General features: G+C 44.4%; 2 protein-coding genes across 5 annotated transcripts; one reads left to right on the forward strand and one right to left on the reverse strand.

The window, feature by feature from the left end:
• The first annotated feature begins 2,171 nt into the window (after positions 1 to 2,171).
• Positions 2,172 to 18,549, forward strand: abcf1 (ATP-binding cassette, sub-family F (GCN20), member 1). Of its 4 annotated transcripts, none has more exons than XM_071501150.1 (26): positions 2,172 to 2,367; positions 3,402 to 3,451; positions 3,560 to 3,631; positions 4,046 to 4,172; positions 4,267 to 4,301; positions 6,851 to 6,958; positions 10,100 to 10,153; positions 10,994 to 11,050; positions 11,134 to 11,208; positions 11,295 to 11,390; positions 12,232 to 12,354; positions 12,495 to 12,595; positions 12,939 to 13,024; positions 13,115 to 13,254; positions 13,896 to 14,044; positions 14,126 to 14,209; positions 14,597 to 14,721; positions 14,844 to 14,956; positions 15,098 to 15,272; positions 15,831 to 15,905; positions 16,526 to 16,596; positions 16,743 to 16,775; positions 16,994 to 17,162; positions 17,246 to 17,310; positions 17,521 to 17,593; positions 18,257 to 18,549. In XM_071501150.1, the coding sequence occupies exons 1-26, from the start codon at positions 2,307 to 2,309 to the stop codon at positions 18,421 to 18,423; spliced, it is 2,484 nt and encodes an 827-aa protein (XP_071357251.1). In that variant the 5' UTR covers positions 2,172 to 2,306; the 3' UTR covers positions 18,424 to 18,549. The 4 variants fall into 4 exon arrangements, with proteins under 4 accessions (XP_071357251.1, XP_071357252.1, XP_071357253.1 ...); XM_071501151.1 differs by having other exon boundaries at positions 6,851 to 6,940; positions 10,085 to 10,153; XM_071501152.1 differs by having other exon boundaries at positions 3,405 to 3,451.
• Positions 18,536 to 23,633, reverse strand: mrps18b (mitochondrial ribosomal protein S18B). The gene is made up of 7 exons (XM_071501158.1): positions 23,477 to 23,633; positions 22,848 to 23,010; positions 21,857 to 21,954; positions 21,690 to 21,758; positions 20,749 to 20,815; positions 20,609 to 20,668; positions 18,536 to 18,860 (listed from the first exon to the last, which is right to left on the reverse strand). The coding sequence occupies exons 1-7, from the start codon at positions 23,555 to 23,557 to the stop codon at positions 18,664 to 18,666; spliced, it is 735 nt and encodes a 244-aa protein (XP_071357259.1). The 5' UTR covers positions 23,558 to 23,633; the 3' UTR covers positions 18,536 to 18,663.
• Between the last annotated feature and the right edge of the window lie 409 nt (positions 23,634 to 24,042).

Genomic DNA, 24,042 nt, shown 5'->3' on the forward strand with positions numbered 1-24,042 from the left:
TGTTCCCTACTGTATTGATACATGGCAGTGGGCTAAGTACTGATGGGATCCTTTCTTTAAATTTGCTAACGGTATTGTCAGACAGACACCTGCTGTAATAGATTTTTTCCCAGATGCTGTGTAGTCCATGACTGAAAACTCAAATGATAACAGAAAATGGTCAGATAAATGAGGGTTTCTGGGAAATACATTCACTGATTCTCCACTGTTTACCATGGATGTGATCTGTTAATACACAATCACACTGAGATAGAAAACAAGTGTACGATGTGGTCCTGTCATTGTCTTATCACAGTGATAGACCTTAATATGAGAGAAAACATTTGGAATGTTTTGAAAGAACATTTTGTTTTAAAACATTATTTGTATTTTAATGATTTTTTAATAACTACATCTTCTCACCAAAATTGTTCCATTTTTCAAATAATTTGTTGACCCACTTGCAACACCTTCAGAGCCCACAGTTTGGGAACTAGAGCTCAGGACTTTATAGATCTATCTATGACTCAAGTTACCAATAGATACCAAAAGATACCTACAGATACCAATGGTTCATATGAGACATATTTTGATGAAAGCTCATTTCTGTAAACAGTAGATCTGATATTATATTTTCTCTCTTCCTGTATTTGCAATGTAACATGGCATCTCACATCACTGTCACTGACTGACAGACACTCCCACTAGAGATTAACTGTCACACACCTGGACACACAAGACACGATCAGTAGATCCAGCAGTATACAGGATGTTCTCCTCCTCAAGACTGAATGTGATGATAAAATCCAGGTCAGCATCAACAAGCAAAGCACAGGTTGACCTTCAGCTGAAGAGCATGTCTGAGGACCTCACTACATAGATACAACAGCTCTTCACCACCTGCTGCAGAGTTTTGCGGTCTGAGATGGAGCAACTGATGTCAATGGTACAGTTAAAGCTCACCTGTACCCAAGGACACAGGTGAGCTTTCTCCAGGCTCTGTCGCCTCTTTAGGGTGGAGAACATGAACATGAGGGAACTGTGGTCTGTTGATGAGATAGTCCAACTACACTGGGGCATTCTGGGAAACTAATTTGGGTCCAGTGTAGAGGGTAGAAAGACAGTTCACCCCCATACAGTTGTCATGAAGGAGGAAATTAGCCTTAGAGACCAAACCAGTTTTTGTACCAGCCTGTAAACACGTTTATTTCTGCTGTAAAGTTGGACATTTGAACATGGGAGTCTATGGGGACTGACTCACTGCTGGAGCCAGACTCTAGTGGTCATTAGAGGAACTGCAGCTTTTAGTTTCATGTTTCAGACCTGGACAGACTAACTGTTGATTATGGTTCTAACACTGTGAGGAAATATAGACAATACTGTCATTTCCTGTTTATATTGTCTTAAATGAAGTGTCTTTGGGTCTGTTCGAAGAACACAGGAGAACATCTGAACAAGAACTTTCTGATTGGGTACTTTTCATGGACTAGACAACAAATGAGTAGATAATGAAAACAATGATTAGTAGCAGTCTATTATTACGGTTCCCTGCGGTCAGTCTGTGGTTTGTCTGCAGTCAGTCTGTGGTTAGTGTGAGGTCAGTCTTTAGTCAGTCTGTAGTCGTTCTGTGGTCAGTCTGTAGTCAGGCTGTGGATGATGCTGTAGTCAGTCTGTGTGGGTCACCTGCCATAAGGTTATTTAACTTGTAAAAAAGACAAAAGACAAGGAGGGACAGTCGTACCACGGCCAGGAAGTTTTCTACCTGTGAGAAGTAAAACAAACCAAACACCACACTAAATAAAACGTACCACTGGAAGTCAAATCACCATCAAGAGAGAGTGAACTCCTGCACCCCGACCTCACCCTGGAATGGAGGCCACCACCAGCCTCAGCCCTAGAGACAGGATTAAAACCCTTAACTAAGACGTCAGGTAAATAAGGAATAAAATACTCAATACTAAAACAAACAGCAGTCAAATTAGCTGTGACAATGCTAATTTAATTTAATTTAATTTAATTTAATTTAATTTAATTTAATTTAATTTAATTTAATTTAATTTAATTTAATTTAATAAACTCGGTCAGATTTTCTCTCTACGGATTCCTCAGTCCTCCAGCCTCGGGGCGGCGGTAAGTTGTATGTAGCTTTTTAACAACCGCGTAAAATAGCAGAAGAAGAAGATGGAAACTTCGTTAGTGACCCGGCATCTGCATCATCACGTCGCTGGGCCGCATGACATGTGTGTGTTTGATAAACGGAACTGGACAGAAAAAAGGACCCAGTTTTAGCTTCGCAGTTTTCAGGGAGCCACAGTTATAGTGACAAAATGCCCAGGAAGGCGAAGGAGGAGGCGGAGTGGGTGGACGATGAAGTCGCCCCAGCTGCTGGTGAGCAAACGAGAATGTTTGATGAAGCTAGCAGCTGCTAGCTAGGTAGCGTCACAGCTAACTGTAATGTAGCAGTACTCTGCCAAACTCCACTGGAAATCTGCAGTCTTCCCCCTAACCTGCTTATTGGTAACAGTGTGTACTAGTCATTAACTAGTTTAAGTCTGTCCTGAATCTCTAGCATCTTCTGATCAATTCGGATTGAATAAAAAATAATAAGACAATTAAATCCCAACTGTTAACGTGATAGCTGAAGTATAATCGTTAGCTGGATGGATAGGGCCCTGGACGTTTTAATAATATTGTTAACATGGTGTCGTGAGGAATCTAAACTGTGAGATGTGTTCTGCTACCAGAACATGTCGAGTAACAAGATGACATTTTCAATTTCTATATTTAGGAATGAAGTTTGGTGTGACAGCACGACACATACAGTCTCATTTGGTCAATAAATGCGAACAAGCATCAGCATCACAATATTCAACCTGATTTGTTAAACGGAAAAATGAAGGATGAGTAAACTAAGCACGTTTGAGCTGAACTGAAAGTGATTAAATAAAGCGAAGATTGAGTCTCAGTACAACCAGATTCTATTTGACTTTTCTAGCTTTGACTTTTTAAACTGTATGAAACAAATGAGATGAAGCTGAGGGGCTGACAGTGCTGACTCGGCTTGATGTGTTGTTGACATCTGTATTGTGTGAGCAGAGTTAAACCAGTAGCTCTGTATTCAGATGAACAGCAGAGGCAGTGTGGGTAAGTGTGGATCCACCACAGGCCTCCTGCTCATAGACCGAACAGGTGTGGTGAGTTCTACTGTTCTCTGGAGCATAGATAGTCACCTAATATTAACATGATCTCTGTCTTGAGTATAAACTGTCCCATTACTGTCTCTGAGAGAGAGAGTCTATGGATGTCAGCTGAGAGTCAGCACTTTACCTTGCAGTTGTTGTTGAGGTTCAGGTGCAATGTGCTGGACTGTGTTATTGTGTCTGACAGTACTCCATATGTTTCCCACTGATGTTTTCTTCCAACAGAAAAAACAGTGAAAAAGGGGAAGAAAGATAAAAAGGGGAAGAAGAGTGTGAGTACTGCAGTTTGATTAGAAGAGTTTAAATGCTCCATATCTGTAGTTTTCTCTCTGTACACATATGCGTCTCACTGGATTTGTTGTGTGGATGTTTCTCTCCAGTTCTTTGAGGAGCTCGCCACAGAAAGCAAACCTGAAAAGGTTCAGGAGGTGAAAGAGACGCAAGGAAAACAGGTAATTGTCACTGACTCTGTCACTGTGTACAGTTCAAACCGATGGAATCTGTCAGGCTGGCAGCAAGTGAGCGGTCCAGGGGCTGCATGTACAAACACTGTGTAAACACAAAAACGTCGCATACGCCATCTTTCCTGCTCATGACACTACTGATGAGAGGAACTGGTTCTTGAGTCTGTGAAAACAACTGCTGCTCAAACAACAGTAACACACCTGCGTGTGTGCAGTTAAATAATCAAAGCTAAAGGATGCAACACACGCTCCAACAACAGCAGCTTTGGATCATTAGAGGATGTAGAGAATGAATCTAATGACCAGGCTGAAATCTCATCAGGAGGTGGTTTCCTCTGTGCTCAGATGTCACACCTGAAGACCTCCATCACACCTGACACCTGACATAACTGTTGTTTTCAGCCTCAGAAAAAGAAGAAAGACCGGCGGAAAGGAAAAGGTGGAGATGCAGATGAGGAGGATGATGATGATGTCATGCTGAAGCTGAAGAAGCTCTCAGTACAAGCGAGTGACGAGGAGGATAAGCCAGGTATGACACTTCAAGACTGATCCTCACAACACCTGAATCTTATTGTCATATGTTTGATTTAGTCTCACTGTTCACTGTGCTCCCCCCACCACAGTCATGTCCCCAAGCAAAGGAAACAAGAAGAACAAGGTTTGTCCTCAGTCCACACTGACACACCCACAGCCCCACAGCCCCACAGCTCAATACCCACAGCTCCACAGCTCCACAGCTCAATACCAACAGCTCCACAGCCACACACTCACAACACTCACAGCTCCACAGCTCCACACCCACAGCTCCACACCCACAGCTCCACACTTACAGCTCCACAGCTCCACACTCACAGCTCCACAGCTCCACACTCACAGCTCCACAGCTCCACACTCACAGCTCCACAGCTCCACACCCACAGCTCCACAGCTCCACACCCACAGCTCCACAGCTCCACAGCTCCACAGCTCCACACCCACACCCACAGCTCCACAGCTCCACAGCTCCACAGCTCCACAGCTCCACACTTACAGCTCCACAGCTATACACCCACAGCTATACACCCACAGCTCCACAGCTATACACCCACAGCTCCACAGCTATACACCCACAGCTCCACACTTACAGCTCCACCCTCACAGCTTTACACCCACAGCTCCACACCCACAGCTCCACAGCTCCACACTCACAGCTCCACAGCTCCACACCCACAGCTCCACACCCACAGCTCCACACTTACAGCTCCACAGCTCCACACCCACAGCTCCACACTCACAACTCCACAGCTCTACACCCACAGCTTCACAGCTACACACCTCCACACTCACCGTTCACAGCAGCTGTTTTATCAGATCTGACAGAACCTGGACAGGCCAGTCTCAGTACATTTACTCAGAGTACTCGTACTTTACCTGAGTATTTCCATTTTCTGTGGCTTTATACTTCCACTGCATCTCAGAGGGAAAGACTGAACTTGTAACGAGCCTGAACAGGGGTTTCTGTCCTGACATCTTCAGACACCACAGTGAGGTCAGGTCACAGGTCACAGCTTCACCAGACACCTCCATGAATGATATCACACATAATAATCACACATCAGTCAGAGACTGAACCAGGACTTCAGTACTTTAACTTCATGTTGTTTCACTGTGGCAGGGTAATGGACTGTTTTAGCTGGTTCAGAGGAAAAGGAACAACATGAACCAGATGTAACTGGTAAAATGTATTTAGTAGTGAGGAGATAACAGATGATGTAGTCAATGATGAAGTGAACAGGTGCTTCTACATCAGAGACCTAGATCTACCAGAGGACTCTCAGAGCAGCAGGTAACTGCACAGTTCAGGGAAATTACTCCAATGTGGAGATGAAAAAAATCCCTTTGGTATCAGTTTATTACTCTTTAGATAAAACATGTGAGCCGCTCAAAAATTTAAGATGGCTGCAGTTTCCAAGATATCTGTCATTACTGATGAAGAAATATTATTTTTACTTTAAAAAATAATACACCTGACTGATGAAGGTGTCAAATTCTAAATGTTAACAGTGTGGAGGGTGAAAGGCAGTACACAGTACACTGTAAAAAATGAAAGCAAAAATATTCTCAAAAAAGTTTCTTAACAAAATCATAACTTTTTGTTGAGCTTTGCTTTAACTCAGTTTTTTTAAACCAAACATTCAGATTCATTTAGTCTCATATTTCTCTTTGAAATGGGAACACTGTGAAATGGTTGTTTCATATTAAGATATCAGGACATTTCTCTGTCAGTGATGATGTTTGTCAACAAAACAAAGAATGCAACTCACAACCCAACCCAACCCCATCCCACGCCTTCGCCGCTTCCTCCCATCCAGCGCGGCGGGCGGGGTCCGATAGCTGCGCCTTAAATGGCAGCGGCTGCGGCTGGCTGCCTGTCTGCACTGGAATCACCTCCTCCCCCCTTTACCCCCTCCCCTGGAGCAAATTGTCTTGAGTCACTGTGTTGTAAGATGTGTTTGTTTATATATGCCTATGTTGCTGAGGTTTTTTTCCCGAATCCCACACTGTACCCCCCCCCCCCCCCCCCCCAGGAGTATAGTTTGGGTTCTGTTATTTTTTCTCCTCTCCTCTCCACTTGTTTTTTCCCCATTCCTCCTTTTTAAATGGCGCCGCAGATGGCTGCCTCGGTGTTTTGGTGCGCTCTGCACCATTCACCAGAACAAATTCCTTGTACGTGAAAACATACTTGGCAATAAACCTGATTCGGATTCTGAAGAACAACAACAAATAACAAAGGAGTCATGGAGCTAACTTTTCATGTGGAAGTAGCTTTGAGGTAAAGTGTTTAAAGTCTGAGAAATGTCAAAGAGTGGAATTCAGTTGACAGGGTCTGTTTACTAACTTGTTAACTAGCTTAGCAAGCTAGTAAGTTAGCATAGAAAGCTAGCAAGCTAATGTTAGCTACTAATGCTGACTCAAGTGTTGAAGAAAAACAAGTAGACTGTCGACTTTTACAGAACCTTTGGTTCATCATCATAATGGTAAAAAAAATTACATTGTGTTTTATTCAAATAAACAAATGTAAGAGTTGTGACTGCGACATCTTCAGGGTCGGGGGGGGGGGGCGGACGGACGAACGAACAGACGGACAGACAGACAGACGGACCCCTACACACACAGACCTAATGAATCTAAGATGCTCCGGTGTGAAATCATCTCTGTGTACTTCAGGGTGGAAACATCTTTGCTGCTCTGAGCCAGGACCAGAGTGATGAGGACGAGGATGATGATGTGGATGAAGAAGACAAACCAGTGAAAAAGGTACAGTACAGAGGTGGTGTTGACCTGAAATGAGTTTTTATTGCAGTGAAGTTTGACAGCGTCTGTGTCCTGTTTAAAGAAACAAATTTTATGAAATGATGGTGCCCAAATGCTCCTCAAATATTGAAGATTAAAATACTTAAATAAAAACAAATCAAAGAAAGAGATGAAGGGAAATACACTGCACATTGTTACATCATTGAGGACCAGATGAGCACATGACTAACGTTTTTAAGACCTGACCGATGAAGTGCTTTGTGATTCGCTGAAATTTGTGTCAGGAAGGTGGAATCCATTATAGCAAACATTTCATTTGTTTTATGGTGCGAAAAGTTTTTAAAGTGCCGGTTCAGAAAGTGTCTGACGACCTGAGGGAGGGGATAGACACAGAAGCAGAGTTAGGTAGTTACCTGAAGCAAACAAATTAGTAGATCAGGTCTGGATGGTCAATAACTGAATGAATAGTTTTTCAATGTGTCATGAACTTTCCAGGTCACAGTCAAATGAGATCACAACAGAAAATGGTGAAGATGCTCAGCAGAGGCTTTGACAGGACACCTGATGTTTTTCTTTTTGGACAATGATGCTTCTCCATCTCAGTAAAGAAAACGCTACCTGCACCTCCTCATCAAACCTGAGGACAGTTTTTAGTGCTGGATTTGCTCAGCCTGGGACCAGGTTCAAGTCTGAAGGTGTTTTTGAAGCAGGTTAAATGGAGCTGTAGGTTTCCAGAGATAGCATGAACAGAATCTGTGCAGGAATAAGAGACAGTGTCATCAGTGAATATGTTTATAATGTTTAGTAAATCAGTGTGGTCCGAGGACAGAGTTCCCTTTGTAAAGGGGAGAAAGAAGGACTGAATGATACCTTGACACTCTGGAACTTCTCAGAGGTCATCATGAACTCAGGGGAGCAGAGGATGATCAGCTGTCACAGATGCTGTCATTAAATCAATTAAGAGCAGCACCGTGTTTTTTGTTTTCTAGTGCTGAGTCTACACAGGGGTCATGATAATTGGATATTTTTCAACGTTTGCTGATTTATTTTTTTGAACAATGACAGAAAAATTTGAAGGCCATCAGTGATTTTGACAGATTATAGGAGAGTTAGACAACAGGTTCTGTGACATGAAGCTCACACAGGCAGATGCACACACTACAGCGTGGAGGCAACATGTCTTCAGCCTCTTTTCCACTGGTCAAAAAACCCGCTAAGATGCACTTACATCAGGCTTTTGTCAGTGATGGAAAAGGCTTCAGTCGGCATTCACACCCAAGTCACATGACTCTGCAGTAGACACTGGCAACATCTTTCAGAGTCACTATAGACTCACCTGTCCAGGTGCTATTGAACCAGAAACACTGCGGCAGCTCAGGGATGAAAGAGTGAGCTGCAGCCCTGAAATAAGTTTTAAAAATGCACATCAACGATCAAAGGGTCTGACACAAGGCTGCAACACTTTTACAGGAGCAACGACTCGGGGATGAGATGAGACAGATCAGTTTTACTCGTTAGCACGGTGGCTAGCAGCTCACATTCTCTCCACTGTGTCTGTGTGTGTGCTCTGGAAGTGCCTGTGCTGACATAATTCATTGCAGTTGTGTGTGTCCTCAGTCCGCACAGAAAGACAAACTGCACTGGCGGTGGAAAAGGGGTCAATCAGCTTTTATTAGTAGGTTTACCCGTGTTTAAAAAAACAGCTCATACCTGATACTTTTGGTGGGAAAAGGGGTATTAGTGTCCGGGTGCTGACAGTGTGTTACTGACAGTGTCTTGGAGTGTCTCCGACCACTGCACAGAGGGGGGGCAGCCGGTTTCTGGTTCAGAAGGAGCACATCACAGCACACCAGGAGATCCTCCTGGTGAAGCCAGTCAGTGTAGGACCAGGAAGTCCCTCGTTCAGAGGGTCTTGTGGAAGCAGTGCCGATAGCTCCAGTCTCCAGTGAGGCAGCAGAGCAGGTTCAGCCTCCAGAACACAATCAGGTTACAGGCATGAGAGGTGGACCTGCAGGAATCTGCTTTGATGCTGCTGCAGGTTCATCCATGGACAAGGGTCTGATTCAGGCTACAACAGGTCAACGGTTGAGTCACATGTTTAGAAATGAGCTGATAGAAAACACTTCCACATGATTTTCACACGTCAGTGTGGCCTTCTGATGGCTTCTGATCCAGATCCATCTACAGGGAAATAAATTCAGAATATTGAGACTGAAGTCGGCTCAAGTTCAGAGAGATGATCTTACATCTACACCCAGACAGGAGCATAGACCAGTGACTCAACTGGGTCCAGTTCTTCCATGAAAGGTACTGGAAGAACTGGATCCAGTTGAGTGCCAGTGTGGGTCCGTCAGACATGAGGGTGCAACCTGATCAATGTGTTCTACTTTGGATGTGGTCACAGCAGTGATGAACTGACATTGTGCTTAAGTTGTGGGTCTACACGTCTGTGTCTCACTGTTTACTGCCCTGTGTCTTTGTTTACTGTCCTCTGTGTCACACTGTTTACTCTCCTCTTTGTCTCACTGTTTACTCTCCTCTTTGTCTCACTGTTTACTGTCCTCTGTGTCACACTGTTTACTCTCCTCTTTGTCTCACTGTTTACTGTCCTCTGTGTCACACTGTTTACTCTCCTCTTTGTCTCACTGTTTACTGTCCTCTGTGTCACACTGTTTACTCTCCTCTTTGTCTCACTGTTTACTGTCCTCTGTGTCACACTGTTTACTCTCCTCTTTGTCTCACTGTTTACTGTCCTCTGTGTCACACTGTTTACTCTCCTCTTTGTCTCACTGTTTACTCTCCTCTTTGTCTCACTGTTTACTGTCCTCTGTGTCACACTGTTTACTCTCCTCTTTGTCTCACTGTTTACTCTCCTCTTTGTCTCACTGTTTACTGTCCTCTGTGTCACACTGTTTACTCTCCTCTTTGTCTCACTGTTTACTGTCCTCTGTGTCACACTGTTTACTCTCCTTTGTGTCCCACTGTTTGCTGTCTTCTGTGTCACTGTGGTTTACTGTCCTCTGTGTCTCACTGTTTACTCTCCTCTGTGTCACACTGTTTACTGTCCTCTGTTTCACACTGTTTACTTGTCCTGTGTATTTCAGAGATGCCACAAACTTTACAATAATGTGTGTGTGTGTTTTTCAGGCTGCATCTGATGAGGAGGAAGAAGAGAAAACTACGAAGAAAACCAAGAAGGCGGAGGCCAAGTTCAAGGTGGGTGCTGCTGAAATCTTCGTGATTCCACAAGTTAAGCTGAGACTGACAGTTCGTATTAAACATTTAATAAAAAGATGAAACATAGAAATTGAAATAAAATACTTTGACCATTTCCCATAATTCCCAGAATGTATCAATACCTCACATAAACAAATCCAGTTAACTGTCCAAGAGTTAACACCATACAGAGAGGCACAGAGGAAGACCGCTCACATCAAATCACAAACGCCTCTGGAGACTTCACAACATGGCTTTTACAAAGTTGTGTAATCAGTCAGCAAACTGGGTACTGGCTGCTGGAAGGACCACTGGAAACTGGGGAAGAGGCAGCATAGAGGGGAATCCCCCTCCTTAAAGAGTGCCACAACAGAATATAATACAGAAAGGTCGTAACACAGGGAAACACAAACTCAGTGCCTCAGGTCTCAGACCGGCGTCAGCCTCTGTTACTACACTCTCAGACCGGGGTCGGCCACAGATACTACCCTCTCAGACCAGGGTTGGCCACTGACAGAAGCATGTTGAGGATTCAGGGACACTTGATAAATCTAGGCCCAGGGTTCCCTTCAGTTCTGTCCAGGTGAACAAACCTTGAGCATGAGTTAAAGCAGAGTACAGTGTCTTCCTGTTTTTACTAACCTCTCTTATCTACACTGTGACATAACAAAGGAGCTGATGTCTGCCCACAGTATCTCCTCATTTACAGCAGAAATAGAATAAGAGAAGACATCTAAAGGCTGAGACACATTTTCTACTCTTCACTTCGATTTTTGACACAGAATAAAATATGTTGATCTTGCTCTAGAGACGTTTTTAATGAAAAAAATCATCTTCTAGTCACCAGAAAGCGATGAGGATGAAAAGCCAAAGAAGGGGAAGAAGGAGCAACACAAGGCGAGTCATCAGCTCATACGTTGGTTCTGTGTTTACATGACTTCCAGCTGTTTGCAGGTGATGTGATTTAACTGTCTGTGTAGAAAGGAAAACCTGCTGAGCGACCATGCAGCGAGGATGAAGATGAGGAGGATAGTGACCAAGGGGACATGATGATGGTACGTTTGTCCTCCACAAAGCTCTCTCTTCTTCAGTGTCGGATCAGTGGGTTAACTTGTCTCCTCCTCTGTCTGTAACCATCCAGAGCGCTGAGGACGTAATCGCAGAGCAGGCCAAGCAGCAGGAGGACGACCCATATGCTAACCTCAGCAAGAAGGAGAAGAAGAAGAAGAAGAAACAGGTAATCGCTGAATGCTACTATGGTGCATTCAGTAAGGGCTGCTCTACCTGTCTGTCCAACATTTGGATATGCCACACATGTCAGGTGGATGATGATTTGAACACATTAGTGAAGAAAATCTAAGAGAAATTAACTGTCTGTGACTTTTTAATTTCACCACATGAAAAATGGATAAAAAAAACTAAAGTGTTTTTTATGTTTTTGTTCAGTTTATATTATATAATATATTCACAAAAAGATGCTTGTATCAGATTTAACCACCAGCTAATTTCCATCTGCAGAACAACACAACATCACAGGCACAAATAGGCCAATACCCTATTCATAACCACACAGACGCACACATGTACACAAACATACAATAACATGCTTCAAATGCACAAACACTAAACAGAATATTCACATTAAATAGTAGATACACGTGTCCAAGGTTTTAAAAACAGGTGATCAGCGGTCAGCAGTCAGTGGTCTTAGACTGGTCCGGTCACTGGTCCGAGACTGGTCTAAGACTGACCCTTTCACTGGTCTAAGACTGGCCCAGGAACTGGTCCCAGACTGGTCTCAGACTGGTCCTGTCACTGGTCCTGTCACTGGTCTGAGACTGGTCTAAGACTGGTTCTGTCACTGGTCCGAGACTGGTCAGAGACTGGTTTAAGACTAGTTTGATCTCAGGACTAAAACTGAGACTAGACCCTGTGTGTTAATTGAGTTGTGCGTTGGCTGTCATTGGATGGTATGTTGGTTGTTGTTGGGTTGTGTGTTGGTTGTCATTGTGTTGATTGGGTTGGGTGTTGTTTGTCATTGTGTTCATTGGGTTGTGTGTTGGTGTGTGTGGTTGCAGATGGAGTATGAGCGTCAGGTGGCCAGTGTTCGTGCTCAGAACGCCCTGGATGGAGACTTCTCCATTTCCCAGGCTGAGATGTCGTCCAGACAGGCCATGCTGGAGAATGCATCTGATATCAAGGTTCACACTGACTTTAATGACTTTTTACAATTTCCTGCCTACAATGAAACAGTGAACCTAATAACTGTTTGTCATCTTTACTGTGAAGATGTTCAGAACCTGTTATGTGTCTGTCAGTGAATTCAGCTTCTCTCCTGCAGCTGGAGAGGTTCAGCATCTCTGCACACGGCAAAGAGCTCTTCGTCAATGCTGACCTTCTGATTGTTGCAGGGAGAAGATATGGTTTGGTTGGACCAAATGGGTAAATACCTCTTTGTTTTGAATTACTTGTAATGAGCCTGATAATCCGCTTTTGAACATGTGACCATCATGACAGGTGGAGTCAGTTTGTTGAACTTCCTCTCAGTCAGACCAGAACAAGATGAACAGAGCTGCTGGTCATTAGATCAGTAACCAGGGACTGGTGTGTGTCTAACCAACATTACATCCATTAGCTAACACACAACTGCAACTGCTGTCAATGACTTACTGTCTTTCGTTTACTGGGGTAACCTTTAACAGAGTGTGTGTAGCACCCTGAAGTAACTCAACTTAATGTTCCCCTGCACGTTATTAATCACTGATCAAGTGTTCTGGTCTTTCAGCAAAGGAAAGACCACGTTATTGAAACACATCGCCAACAGAGCTCTGAGTATTCCACCCAACATAGACGTGCTACTGTGTGAACAGGGTAAGTGACCCACCACAGTGTTCCCTCGATCACCACTGCCTCTCTCTGTGCCACTTCCACCCACTCACTCTGTCCCGTACTTCCTATCAGAGGTGGTGGCCGATGACACGCCGGCGGTGCAGGCGGTGCTGAAAGCAGACACCCGCCGTCTGAAGCTTCTGGAGGAGGAGAAGCAGCTGCAGGCTCGTCTGGAGAAGGGAGAGGACAGCGTGGCTGAGAGGCTGGAGAAGGTGAGTGAGTACCACCACGGACAGCTGGCGTTGTACCGGACTTTTGTGGTGAAGAGGGATCTGAACCTCAGAGATAGGGGGAGGAGCTCTGACATCAGAGGGAGCTCGGAGGAGAGCCGCTGCTCCTTCACATAAGGCAGCCGTATACAGGCATCTGGTCAGGATCTTGCTGGTACTTCACTAAAAAGAAGTCTGACAGATGAAGACCAAAGACTATTAAAAAAAAAAAAAAGGTAAATGGACTGCTTATATAGCGCTTTTCTAGTCTTATTGAGCACTCAAAGCGCTTTACAACGTGAGCCGCATTCACCCATTCACACACACACACACACACACATACATACAGCACTTACATCTACACATGGAGTGCTACATGCTACATGGAGTATTATTCATCCTGGTTTCATTGATCAGTTTGATGGTATTTTGTGTCTTTGCTCAGTTCAGTTGGACTCAGCGATGTTTACATCAGTATAGCTGGTTGAGGTGACTGTAAACAGGTGATGTTACAGTTGAGACATATGTTCAGACTGAGCAGTTGACATCCCAGGATATCCACACAGAAACCACATCCAGCTTCACACAGTGTCTCCTCCTGAGTAATAGTGGATATTAATATGCTTTCTCCTCCTCCTCCTTAGGTCTATGAAGAGCTGAGGATCATTGGAGCTGCGGCAGCTGAGGCCAAAGCCAGAAGGATCCTGGCTGGTCTGTCCTTCACCCCTGAGATGCAGAACAGGGCCACCAAGAGGTTCTCAGGGGGCTGGAGGATGAGAGTCTCCCTGGCCAGGTACACATCAGAGTACACATCACGGAGGATCAGGTCCAAGATTTGACCTGGTAGGCCCTCACTCTTACCTTGTACCCACAGAGCTCTGTTCATGGAGCCCACGCTGCTGATGCTGGATGAACCCACGAACCACCTGGACCTGAACGCTGTCATCTGGCTCAACAAGTACGAGCTTTTACATCACTTTCTGTCAGTGTGTGTGTTTGACTGAGGATATTCAAGTCAGTACCAGCAGAGAGTTGATGTAGTTTACATGTGACTGGTCAGAGGTCACTGTGACCTCACTAAACACTGATGAATTTACTGTTCATGACACAGTTTAACTCTGAGTTCCGTCAAGATGACATTTTATATCCAAAAGGTCAAAGGTCAACTTCACTGTGACATCATGTTCTGTAGCAGGAAGTGATGATGATGATGAAAACCAGTCGACTGGGGCTCAACCAAAGATCAGATTCAAATATACAGTTAATAAAAGTTTTGGCGCCACCTTGAGGTGCAGTGCTGCTGTGAAGCTGAGAATGACCCCATCCCCCACCCTCTCTCTCTCAGCTACCTTCAGGGCTGGAAGAAGACCCTCCTCATAGTCTCCCACGACCAGAGCTTCCTGGATGATGTGTGTACAGATATCATCCACTTAGACAACCAGAAGCTCTACTACTACAGAGGGAACTACTGTGAGTACCCACTCAGGCCAGGATCCTGCAGACCATCATCTATGACTCTGAATAGGGGTTTAACAGATGCGGTGCCTGTGGTCTGAGGAGACCCTGCTGAGCTTCTCGCACTGTCCCTGCAGTGACCTTCAAGAAGATGTACGTGCAGAAGCAGAAGGAGCTGCAGAAGCAGTACGACAAGCAGGAGAAGAAGCTGAAGGAGCTGAAGGCTGGTGGCAAGTCCACCAAACAGGCTGTGAGTAAGACACACACACACACACACACACACACACACACACACACACACACACACACACACACACACACACACACACCCCTCCCCCAGCTCTGTGTCTGTAGAGGTCTCATGTCCGTCCTCTTCTACATGTGTCTTCAGGAGAAGCAGACCAAAGAGGCTCTGACCAGGAAGCAGCAGAAAGGCAAGAAGAAGGGGGGTCAGGAGGAGGAGAGCCAGGAGGCCACGGAACTGCTGAAGAGGCCTAAAGAGTACACCGTCAAGTTCACCTTCCCCAACCCCCCCCCTCTGTCTCCACCCATCCTGGGACTGCACAGTAAGACCCTTCAGTCACTACGGTCTAGGTCAGGGTCTGAAGGACACAGGTGAGGGCTGACTGTCACAGTTGCCATGGCAACAACAGTGTCTGTCAGTCAGATAAAGTGTAGCAGATCAGGGTCACCTGTGGCACCTGGTCTAAAGCCCCTTTCCACTGGTCAGAAACCCCAGAGACCAGGGTCCAATCAGCATTCACGGCCAAGTCACATGACTCTGCAGGAGGGTTATCTCCATCAGTCGATCCAGATCTGAGTCATTTCTTGAGTCTGTGTTGATCCAGAGTCCATGTGTTCATTCTCAGATCCTGACAGCTGAGCAGAGTTTGTGTGTGTGTGTGTGTGTGTGTGTGTGTGTGTGTGTGTGTGTGTGTGTGTGTGTGTGTGTGTGTGTGTGTGTGTGTGTGTGTGTGTGTGTGTGTGTGTGTCAGTGTCAGTGTCAGTGTCAGTGTCAGTGTCAGTGTCAGTGTCAGTCATCATGTACCATCGTGTACCAGAGTAACTGCTGCTTAAGTGTCTCTGTATTAGTGGTGGATGAGAACCCTGGTTTCTCTCTACAGGTGTTGACTTTGGCTACGAGGGTCAGAAGCCTCTCTTCAAGAATGTGGACTTTGGCATTGACATGGACTCCAGGAGTAAGTGGACTTCCTCTGACACTGACAGTATGGTGGTGTGACAGCAGAGAACCTGTGGATGCTTCTGACAGGTTCTGTCTGGTGAGATCAGATGTAAGGAACAGCCCAGTTGAGGATGCACCTGCTGTGACTGCACCACAACTTTCACAGCTCGGTTCTCCTCAGGACTGACTCTGGATGTAACATGTTAAACAGTTTCCGGATGTGTTGTGGTTTTCACATGTGCACATGTGCACATGGTCTGAGGACAGAACCAGACTGATCAGGATCACACAGAGTGAACACACAGACTTCAAACTGTCTGATCCTGTTTTTAAAGAATTCACCAAACTGACCTCAGGAGGAGCTGTACACCACAACCAGGGAGTCCTCTAGACCAGATACAGGAACAGAACCAGATCTGTACTTAGCACATTGAGCCAAGTAATTATTTTATTTACTGAGTTACAATGACGTTTGAACTAGCCCGAGAGGACAGAGGCAACTGTGGACTATTATAATTATAATTATTATAGTTAGTAGTAGTAGTAGTAGTAGTAGTAGTAGTATGTTATGATGTCTCGTCTGAATGTCCTGGTGCAGTGTCCCCCTCTGTGCTCACTTTGTCCTCTCTCCTTCAGTCTGTATCGTTGGACCCAACGGTGTAGGGAAAAGCACGCTGCTGCTGCTGCTCACTGGGAAGTTAAATCCTGTAAGTGTGTTTTCATTGGTCAGAAGAAGACAATGTCAGTGAATCACCTTCATTCAGTTTTTCTTCTGTTAGTCACTGTGTTGTAAAAGCTGTGAACATCAGCAGATGACCTCAACAGCTAACTGGACTTTTTTTTTTTTTTTTAGACTAAAGGTGAGATGAGGAAGAACCATCGTCTGGTGAGTAAGATACAAACTGTCACCGTGTTCACACTGTGACATGAACCACATTTTCTCTGGTTCAGATCAGTTCAGGACTTTATACTAACAACGGACACAAGTGAAAACAACAAAAATGATAATTAGTAACGGTGTCAGTGGGAGGATGGACTCTCATATCTGGACTCTCAGCTGATACTCAGGTCTAGGTTGAGACCTGCTGTTCTGTCCCCCTGCAGAAAGTGGGCTTCTTCAACCAGCAGTACGCCGACCAGCTGAACATGGAGGAGACTGCCACAGAGTACCTGATGAGGAACTTCAATCTGCCTTACCAGGACGGCAGGAAGTGCCTGGGTCGTTTTGGCCTAGAGAGTCACGCCCACACCATCCAGATCTCCAAACTGTCTGGTAAGAACGTGACCCGCCAGACGTTTACTGTTGCCTGTCAAGGTGGAGACGTTTTCTAACAGTCTGCACGTGGTCTCTGACAGGGGGTCAGAAGGCCAGAGTGGTGTTTGCTGAACTGGCTTGTCGTCAGCCCGATGTCCTGATCCTGGTGAGACCACTTTCATTTTTAATGTTTGTGTGAAAACAGAGCAGGTGAGGTGTATGAAGAAGAAAAGATGGAGCACATAGAGTCAGAGCCAAGGGTTCAGACAGGAGTTAAAGGTCTGCAGGATCAAAGTTGATCTGACAGGTCTGTAGGGAAACTAAGACTGGTCCAAGTCCTCCTGACTGAGCCTCTTGTCCACACTGTGTCTCACAGGATGAACCCACCAACAATCTGGACATCGAATCCATCGATGCTCTGTCAGAGGCCATCAATGAATACAAAGGAGGTAAGAGGGTGATGGAGGCTCCACCCACACGACACCTTTTAGTTTAAACTCATCTGCTCTTCAGCGTTTTAGTTTTAAACTCATCTCTTCCTCTACATTTTAATTTTAAACTAATCTCTTCTTCTACGCTTTTGCTTTAAACTAATTTCTTCCTCTGTTTTAGTTTAAACTCATCTCCTCTTCTATGTTTTAGTTTTAAACTCATCTCTTGTTCTGTTTTAGTTTAAACTTGTCTCTTCTTCTATGTTTTAGTTTTAAATGGAATCATATCAGTGTGGGTGGAGCCTGAGTCAGATGGCTCATTCTGTTTTTATATGTGAGGTTGTCGTCACTAAAACCTACTGAAGTACTGAACACACAAGACATTTATCCTTAAGCGATGTCACTTGAGTCAGTGGTTTTTGACTCTGACATCGTTACAGCAGTGATTAATCAGTGGTGTTGGCTCCCAAATGTTCAGCTGCTTTGATGAAAGGTGTGATGACAGTTTCTGATGACCTAATTAAAGACTGATGTTGTCATGTCTCTGAGGAGATGAACAATATAAAGTCAGATTCAAGTCAAATGTGTGTACCAGTGGAGGACTGAGGTCAAATCACTTGACCTCTGCCTGGTCTAACGCGTCCCAATGTCCTCACACTAACACCGTCCCTTGTTGTGCAGCTGTGATCATCGTGAGTCACGACGCCCGGCTCATCACAGAGACACAGTGTCAGCTGTGGGTGGTGGAGGACTGCACCGCCAACCAGATCGATGGAGACTTCGACGACTACAAGAGGGAGGTGCTGGAGGCCCTGGGAGAGACTATGGTCAACAAGGTGAACCCGTGATCAGAAGTCACCTACACTCCTGGACTGAACATCTGTAACATCTGGAGTGTTAATGTATCATGAAACTGAGTGATGATCTGTGGGCGACGGCTACAGAAGACAATAAAATAAATCTGTTTTTCATCACGTTTTTATTTTGGAATTGTGTGTGTGCCTGCGGGACATGGTCCATCAGACTCAGACATATGAGCAACATTCAAGTCAAGACAGGTCCCAGGACTGTATCAGGTCCAGGTCTCATCACTTTAAATAAGCCTTGTAGATTTTCTTGACTTTAGCTACTTCCTTCTCGTCAGGCGTCACTTCCCCATACCATTCATACCAGCTGTCTCCAGAGGTCAAGGACAAGGGAGGTGGTGTGGACCCCACTGCATCATGGGAATTAGAGAAATCCTCTCCTGAATATTCCACATGTGGAATCTGAAAGGGAAGAAACCCTGAGAGAGGACAGAGGTGTTAGTGACGACGGTCTGTTACTAAATTCAGCTGATGAGGAGTCACACCTGCTCTGACAGGTGTTCTCCCTCTGTGTTATAACAATAATCCTGCACTGGTTCGTGACCTCATCACTACCAGCTGCTGCTGTGTCCCAGGTGTTTCAGTCTCAGGTGATGGGACTGTGTGTAAACTGTTTCCTCCCATGTGATTAGACTCAGAGTGAAAACAAGAGTAAACAGAGGTCACTGACCTCTGCACCATAGTCATGAACAGGAAGTGGAGACCTCCATGTTCTGTACTTTAAATATTCAGATCAAAGAGAAAATTAAGGATGAAGGGAGGTATTACAATACATGTAGTATAATACTTTGTACTGTAATACTACATGTATTATAAGACAACCCTGTAATAAATGAAAATTGAAAAAAAAAAAAATAACTGAAAAAAAAATAAAAATGATAACTAACAAACTGCTGTGTTTACTAAACTAAACCCATAGAGAAAAGTTAAGTTTGTTTCATATATCAGCCTGCTGTTCAGGTATCACATGGGACAGTATCTCACAGCTGATTGGCTCTAAGTGTACAACCTGTACATGTGACCTTTAAACATTCACTGTGTTAATGATGTTTAGTGTTTTATGGTTAATTAGCATCAGTAACCTCAGAGCTACAGCTCAGTCTGAATCAATCAAACCTCTAGCGCAGTGGTTGGCAACTGGTGGCCTGGTGGCATCTGGCCCACAAGATTAATTTGATAATCTGATTTTTTTTTTTTAAATCTTAAAATATTGAACTGACAGTCACACATTAAGATGTAGCTAATGTCAAAATAGAGAATCTCCTCCCACATGAAGATGCTTTTTATACTTTTATCCACGTTGAGAGTGAATGACAGACACAGCTGTGTCACATCAGGAGCAGCACACAGCGCCTGGTTTTACAATAGATCTTTATCATAGCAGTAGCAGTTACCACAGAATCATTTCCTCTTTAGTGATTTTGTCTACAAAATAAAGTGCAAGAATGTTCTTTTTTTCCCCTCTTGCAATTCTATAGTTGAAACAAGCTTTTAGCTTTTATTATGAAATGTTCTGACAGGACGGTCCAAAGGTTCTGTCGCTTGCTTGATAGACCTCTGAAATAGCGGACATATGATGTGATATGAAAAAATAACACCAGTTCAATATAGTCAAACGTATGATATGTGACTGTGGCTACACAATAAAGTACATTCAAGTTGCATTTTTATCAATCAGTTTCTTAAAATTATCCTTTGATTATGTTCTGGCCGCCATATAATGGGTCAGGAAAAAATTGGCCTGAGGCCAAACTTACTTGTCGACCCCTGATCTACAGTTGTTCTTCAGTTTCTGGGTAGACCACAGCAGCACGGCCAGAGTCTGGACTCTTGACTCAATCAATCAGACTGATCGTGTTTCCTCATCACTGAGTTGTAGTTTCTAGCTCCATCAGGTTCTATAAGGAGCTGTTTACAGCTGCAGTGCTGATAACTCAGCTCATCATATCTGCTGTGTGTTTGTTTATGTGGTTGTGTTGTATCTGCTGTGTTTTCTGTGTATGTGGTTGTGTTGTATCTGCTATGTGCTTGTGTATGTGGTTGTGTTGTGTTGTATCTACTGTGTGTTTGTGTATGTGGTTGTGTATCAGCAGCATGTTGTCAAACTGATGAAGATGTTTGTGTTGCAGTGTGTTGAGCTCTCAGTAGTTGTGTTTCTGTTGCGTACCATGATCTCGGGCTGTGTTGATGGCCTCGTTCAGCTTCTTCTGCTGCTTCATACACACACCTGGAGACACAAGCATCACAACATGAGGTACCTGCTGATCAGCTGTAACACCTGGTTACCGCGGTGACATGGGGACTCACCTGTTCGAGTGGGATCATACACCTGTCCAGTGTGAGGACTGATGAACTGCTGCAGTAACTTCACGTTCTACAGGAGGAGACAGGTGTGTCAGAGGCGCTGCGCTCACTGATGACTAATGATGACATCACATCCTTACACAACACAGTGATCATGAATGAGGGAAGCAGGACAAACAGTGATGTAACAGAAATAGACATCACACACTGTGACATCACACTGACAGCTTCTCACAGATTCATCTCCTCTCTAACTGACGGTTGTGGGTCCATCGTTACATCAATGACCTCCTGATGTCCAATGACTGAGCAGCATTTCCCAGGCAGAGCAGCCGCTCGCTGTGACGCAGCTTTAAGTTCAGCGGGTGAATACGAGTTGTGTGTTTGATACAGAACCTGCAGCGGTTTTAAAACCAGAGGGAAATCTCTCTTTCTACAACATTAGACCTTTAAACCGCAGTCTGTCCTGTGTGGACGAAAAGAATAAATGATGCTGATAAATACTTTCACCTTCAAACTCAGATGTTTGTGTGTGTTTGGTTCTGACACTGACTGTTCAGACTCATCCAGGTTTTATTAAACTGTTTCACTATGTTGCATCGACTCTCTTTGATGTTGACTGTGATCTAAAATACTAAATACTAACCACTGTCAATAAATATATGATTTTTCAGAATTAACCTTCAGAGGCTCAGACGTGATATTTTCTGAAGTGCATGTGTGTGGTCAGAGTTGTCCTGTGACACTGTGGTGATGACAGCCTGTTGTGTGTCTGCAGCTGTGTGCAGGTGTTGGTCTGTGACGGCTGTCAGGCTCTGTACAGTTTGTCGTGGTTCAGTGAGGAGTCAACCAGTGAGCTGGTGTTTTCATGTTGGATCAGTGAGCTGGTCGAGGGTCCGGGTGTATCAGAGCGAGTCCTTCAGAGTGACTAAGGGGTGACCCACCTGATGGTGGATGATGACGTTGGGGTCTCGACATATTGGACAGGGGTTCCCAGAGATCTTGTCTCCTCTCTACAGAAACACAAACACTGTTAATGTCACTGTAAATTCCAGATGTGATAAACACAACAGATAAGAGGTGTCTGAGGTGGGTTAAATAGAAATTTTACAATGCAGGTCTTGCGTGTCTTCTGTGGGGGAATGCCTCCTTTGTGGTTCCTCCTGTAGCTGGCCCACACTGTGTTGGCTCCATACTTCTCGATGTACTCTGTCAGGGGGGAGAGGCACATGGTAAAACCACATGTGAGGGTTGAAGATGAGACCTGCGGTCAAAGTCTTTTTTCGATAAAGGTTCCTGAACTGAGCTGAAGTCTCTAAGCAGCAGCCACAAGAGCTGAGGAAGTGAGCTTCAATGCTTCCTATCTTGTTTCCTTTAGCAGAGGAAACAGGGGACCTTCCTTTATGAACAGACAGGAGAAAATACTGTCCCACAATTCCTTGCTGCTGCAGCAACATTTAAAGTGAGGCACCATCATAGTTTAACCCCACCAGACCCAAATAAATATAGAAACAACAGAGCAGCTGAAAATGATGAACTGATGTAAATCCTGGTCTGAGCTGAAGTTCCATGAATATAGATTTATTCTCTTTAATCTGTCAGATTTATAGAAACATCATCATCAAAACAAAAAACTATACACAGAAATGTCATTTCACTAAATCCCCTCCCATTGTGTAAAACACTAAAAATATTTTTCTCCATTTAACAAATGTCAAAGCAGCAGAAATGTCCATGTCAGGAAAATCTATAAACTGAGGTCTGAATACCATTTATTCTGACCTCTGATCGGTTCATTATTTTTGATTTAATTATTATTTTAATGGATCAGTGTCTCTGTTTGTGTTTTCCTTTCATGTTTCTTATTTCAATATTTCATCCTGTTTGTTTCTGTGGTTCAAGGAGGATTTATTGTCCATGTATTATAAATAAAGTTGGTTTAAAAAAAAAAAATCCCTGTGAAAGTCCAGTCAGATTCTCTCTCGTCTTTGCCTAAATCCTTATTATCTCTCTTTCACTTCTTTCCTTGACCTCATGATTTCCATCGAGGACAGGAGATTATTTAGACTTTTCGACCGCAGCCCCGACTTTCCCTCAGGTACCTTCACTCTCCAGGTAATCCCAGGGTCTGTCCTTATAGCGGGAGAGCGCCTCAGCAGTCTGAGCAGCGTCCTCGTCCTGGAGGGAGGCTGCTGTGCAGAGAGAGTGGCCTGGAGCTGTGACTGGAGAGCGCCATGTTCTTCCAGGCAGCCTCTGGAGACAGGACTGAGGCACAACACAGTGAGTGACATCGCAACATCTGGACAGGAACTCCCCCCTACCCCTCCCCCCGTGCACCACGCCCGCTGGGTGCGTGACGGAATATAAATATAAATATATGTTTAATGAATTGTCATTTTAAAAATCGCGCTATCGCTAAATGCCCTGTAAACATGGCTCCGCATGCCTGACATCATATAGTGAGTGACACTGTCGTCGTTTATGAACATAAATGCTGTATAGAGAGGGGCAGATCTAACCAGACTCACAACACGAACACAATATCAAACTTTGTTTAACCAAGTTACCACCGGGGTATTTAATGAGTGCGACACAGCTCCGGCTCTCTAGGTTAACAAGTTCCAGCCTCCAGCGTGTACTTTGCCCCGCCATATAACACCCTTTGTGCAAACCGAACACAAATACATTAACCGGATAATGGCCACACTAAATGCACAATTTAATGTAATACCTGATTCTGTCGTAAAGGATGAAACAGTGAAGGTGATAGACCGTACAAAGTCTTAGCGAAGCGTTGGATGGAGGCAGCCATGTCTTCTTCTTCTTCGGCTGACTTGCCGCTACGCTGGCTCACTGCTGCCCCCACAGGCTGCTGTTTTTTTCTGTCACTGTAGGGTTGTAGGTGAAAGGTAAAAGATCAAGCAACGCTGGAGCTAAATCAAGCCTTACATTTTATATCAAAGTTTAATCATCGCTACATCACTTATATCATGTTTAAAACCACACCATGTCGTTTTATTTTAATACGTAGGGGGCACATGATTGTTGAAATGGAGCTTTCTCTCCAACTGGTCCACACGGCCCAAACAGACAAATCAGGCGCCATTTTGAGGAAATATTATTGACTGGATTTATATATCAAATAATCACTACAATCCAGATATTTCATCAAAATGCGTCGCTGTTCTATGGCGTCTCCCCAATTTTACCAAAACACAACACTTTAAAGGCGAATTTATGGAGTAATTCAGATTCATAGTTTCCAAACTGTGAGATACGCCATTATGTCCTTGACTG

The sequence above is a fragment of the Trachinotus anak genome, unplaced genomic scaffold (genome assembly GCF_046630095.1).
Source record: "Trachinotus anak isolate AG129_WGS33_773 ecotype Australia unplaced genomic scaffold, CSIRO_AGI_Tana_v1 ptg000016l, whole genome shotgun sequence".
Classification (NCBI taxonomy): Eukaryota; Metazoa; Chordata; class Actinopteri; order Carangiformes; family Carangidae; genus Trachinotus; species Trachinotus anak.

Coding starts and splice junctions, on each gene's coding strand:
- abcf1 (XM_071501150.1), top strand. CDS start 2,307: ATGCCCAGGAAGGCGAAGGAGGAGGCGGAGTGGGTGGACGATGAAGTC. Junction 11,051..11,133: donor GGAAGAAGGAGCAACACAAG/GCGAGTCATCAG, acceptor CTGTCTGTGTAG/AAAGGAAAACCTGCTGAGCG. Junction 15,906..16,525: donor CATTGACATGGACTCCAGGA/GTAAGTGGACTT, acceptor TCTCTCCTTCAG/TCTGTATCGTTGGACCCAAC.
- mrps18b (XM_071501158.1), bottom strand. CDS start 23,557: ATGGCTGCCTCCATCCAACGCTTCGCTAAGACTTTGTACGGTCTATCA. Junction 23,011..23,476: donor ATCCTTTACGACAGAATCAG/GTATTACATTAA, acceptor GTTGTGCCTCAG/TCCTGTCTCCAGAGGCTGCC. Junction 20,669..20,748: donor GTATGATCCCACTCGAACAG/GTGAGTCCCCAT, acceptor TTGTGTCTCCAG/GTGTGTGTATGAAGCAGCAG.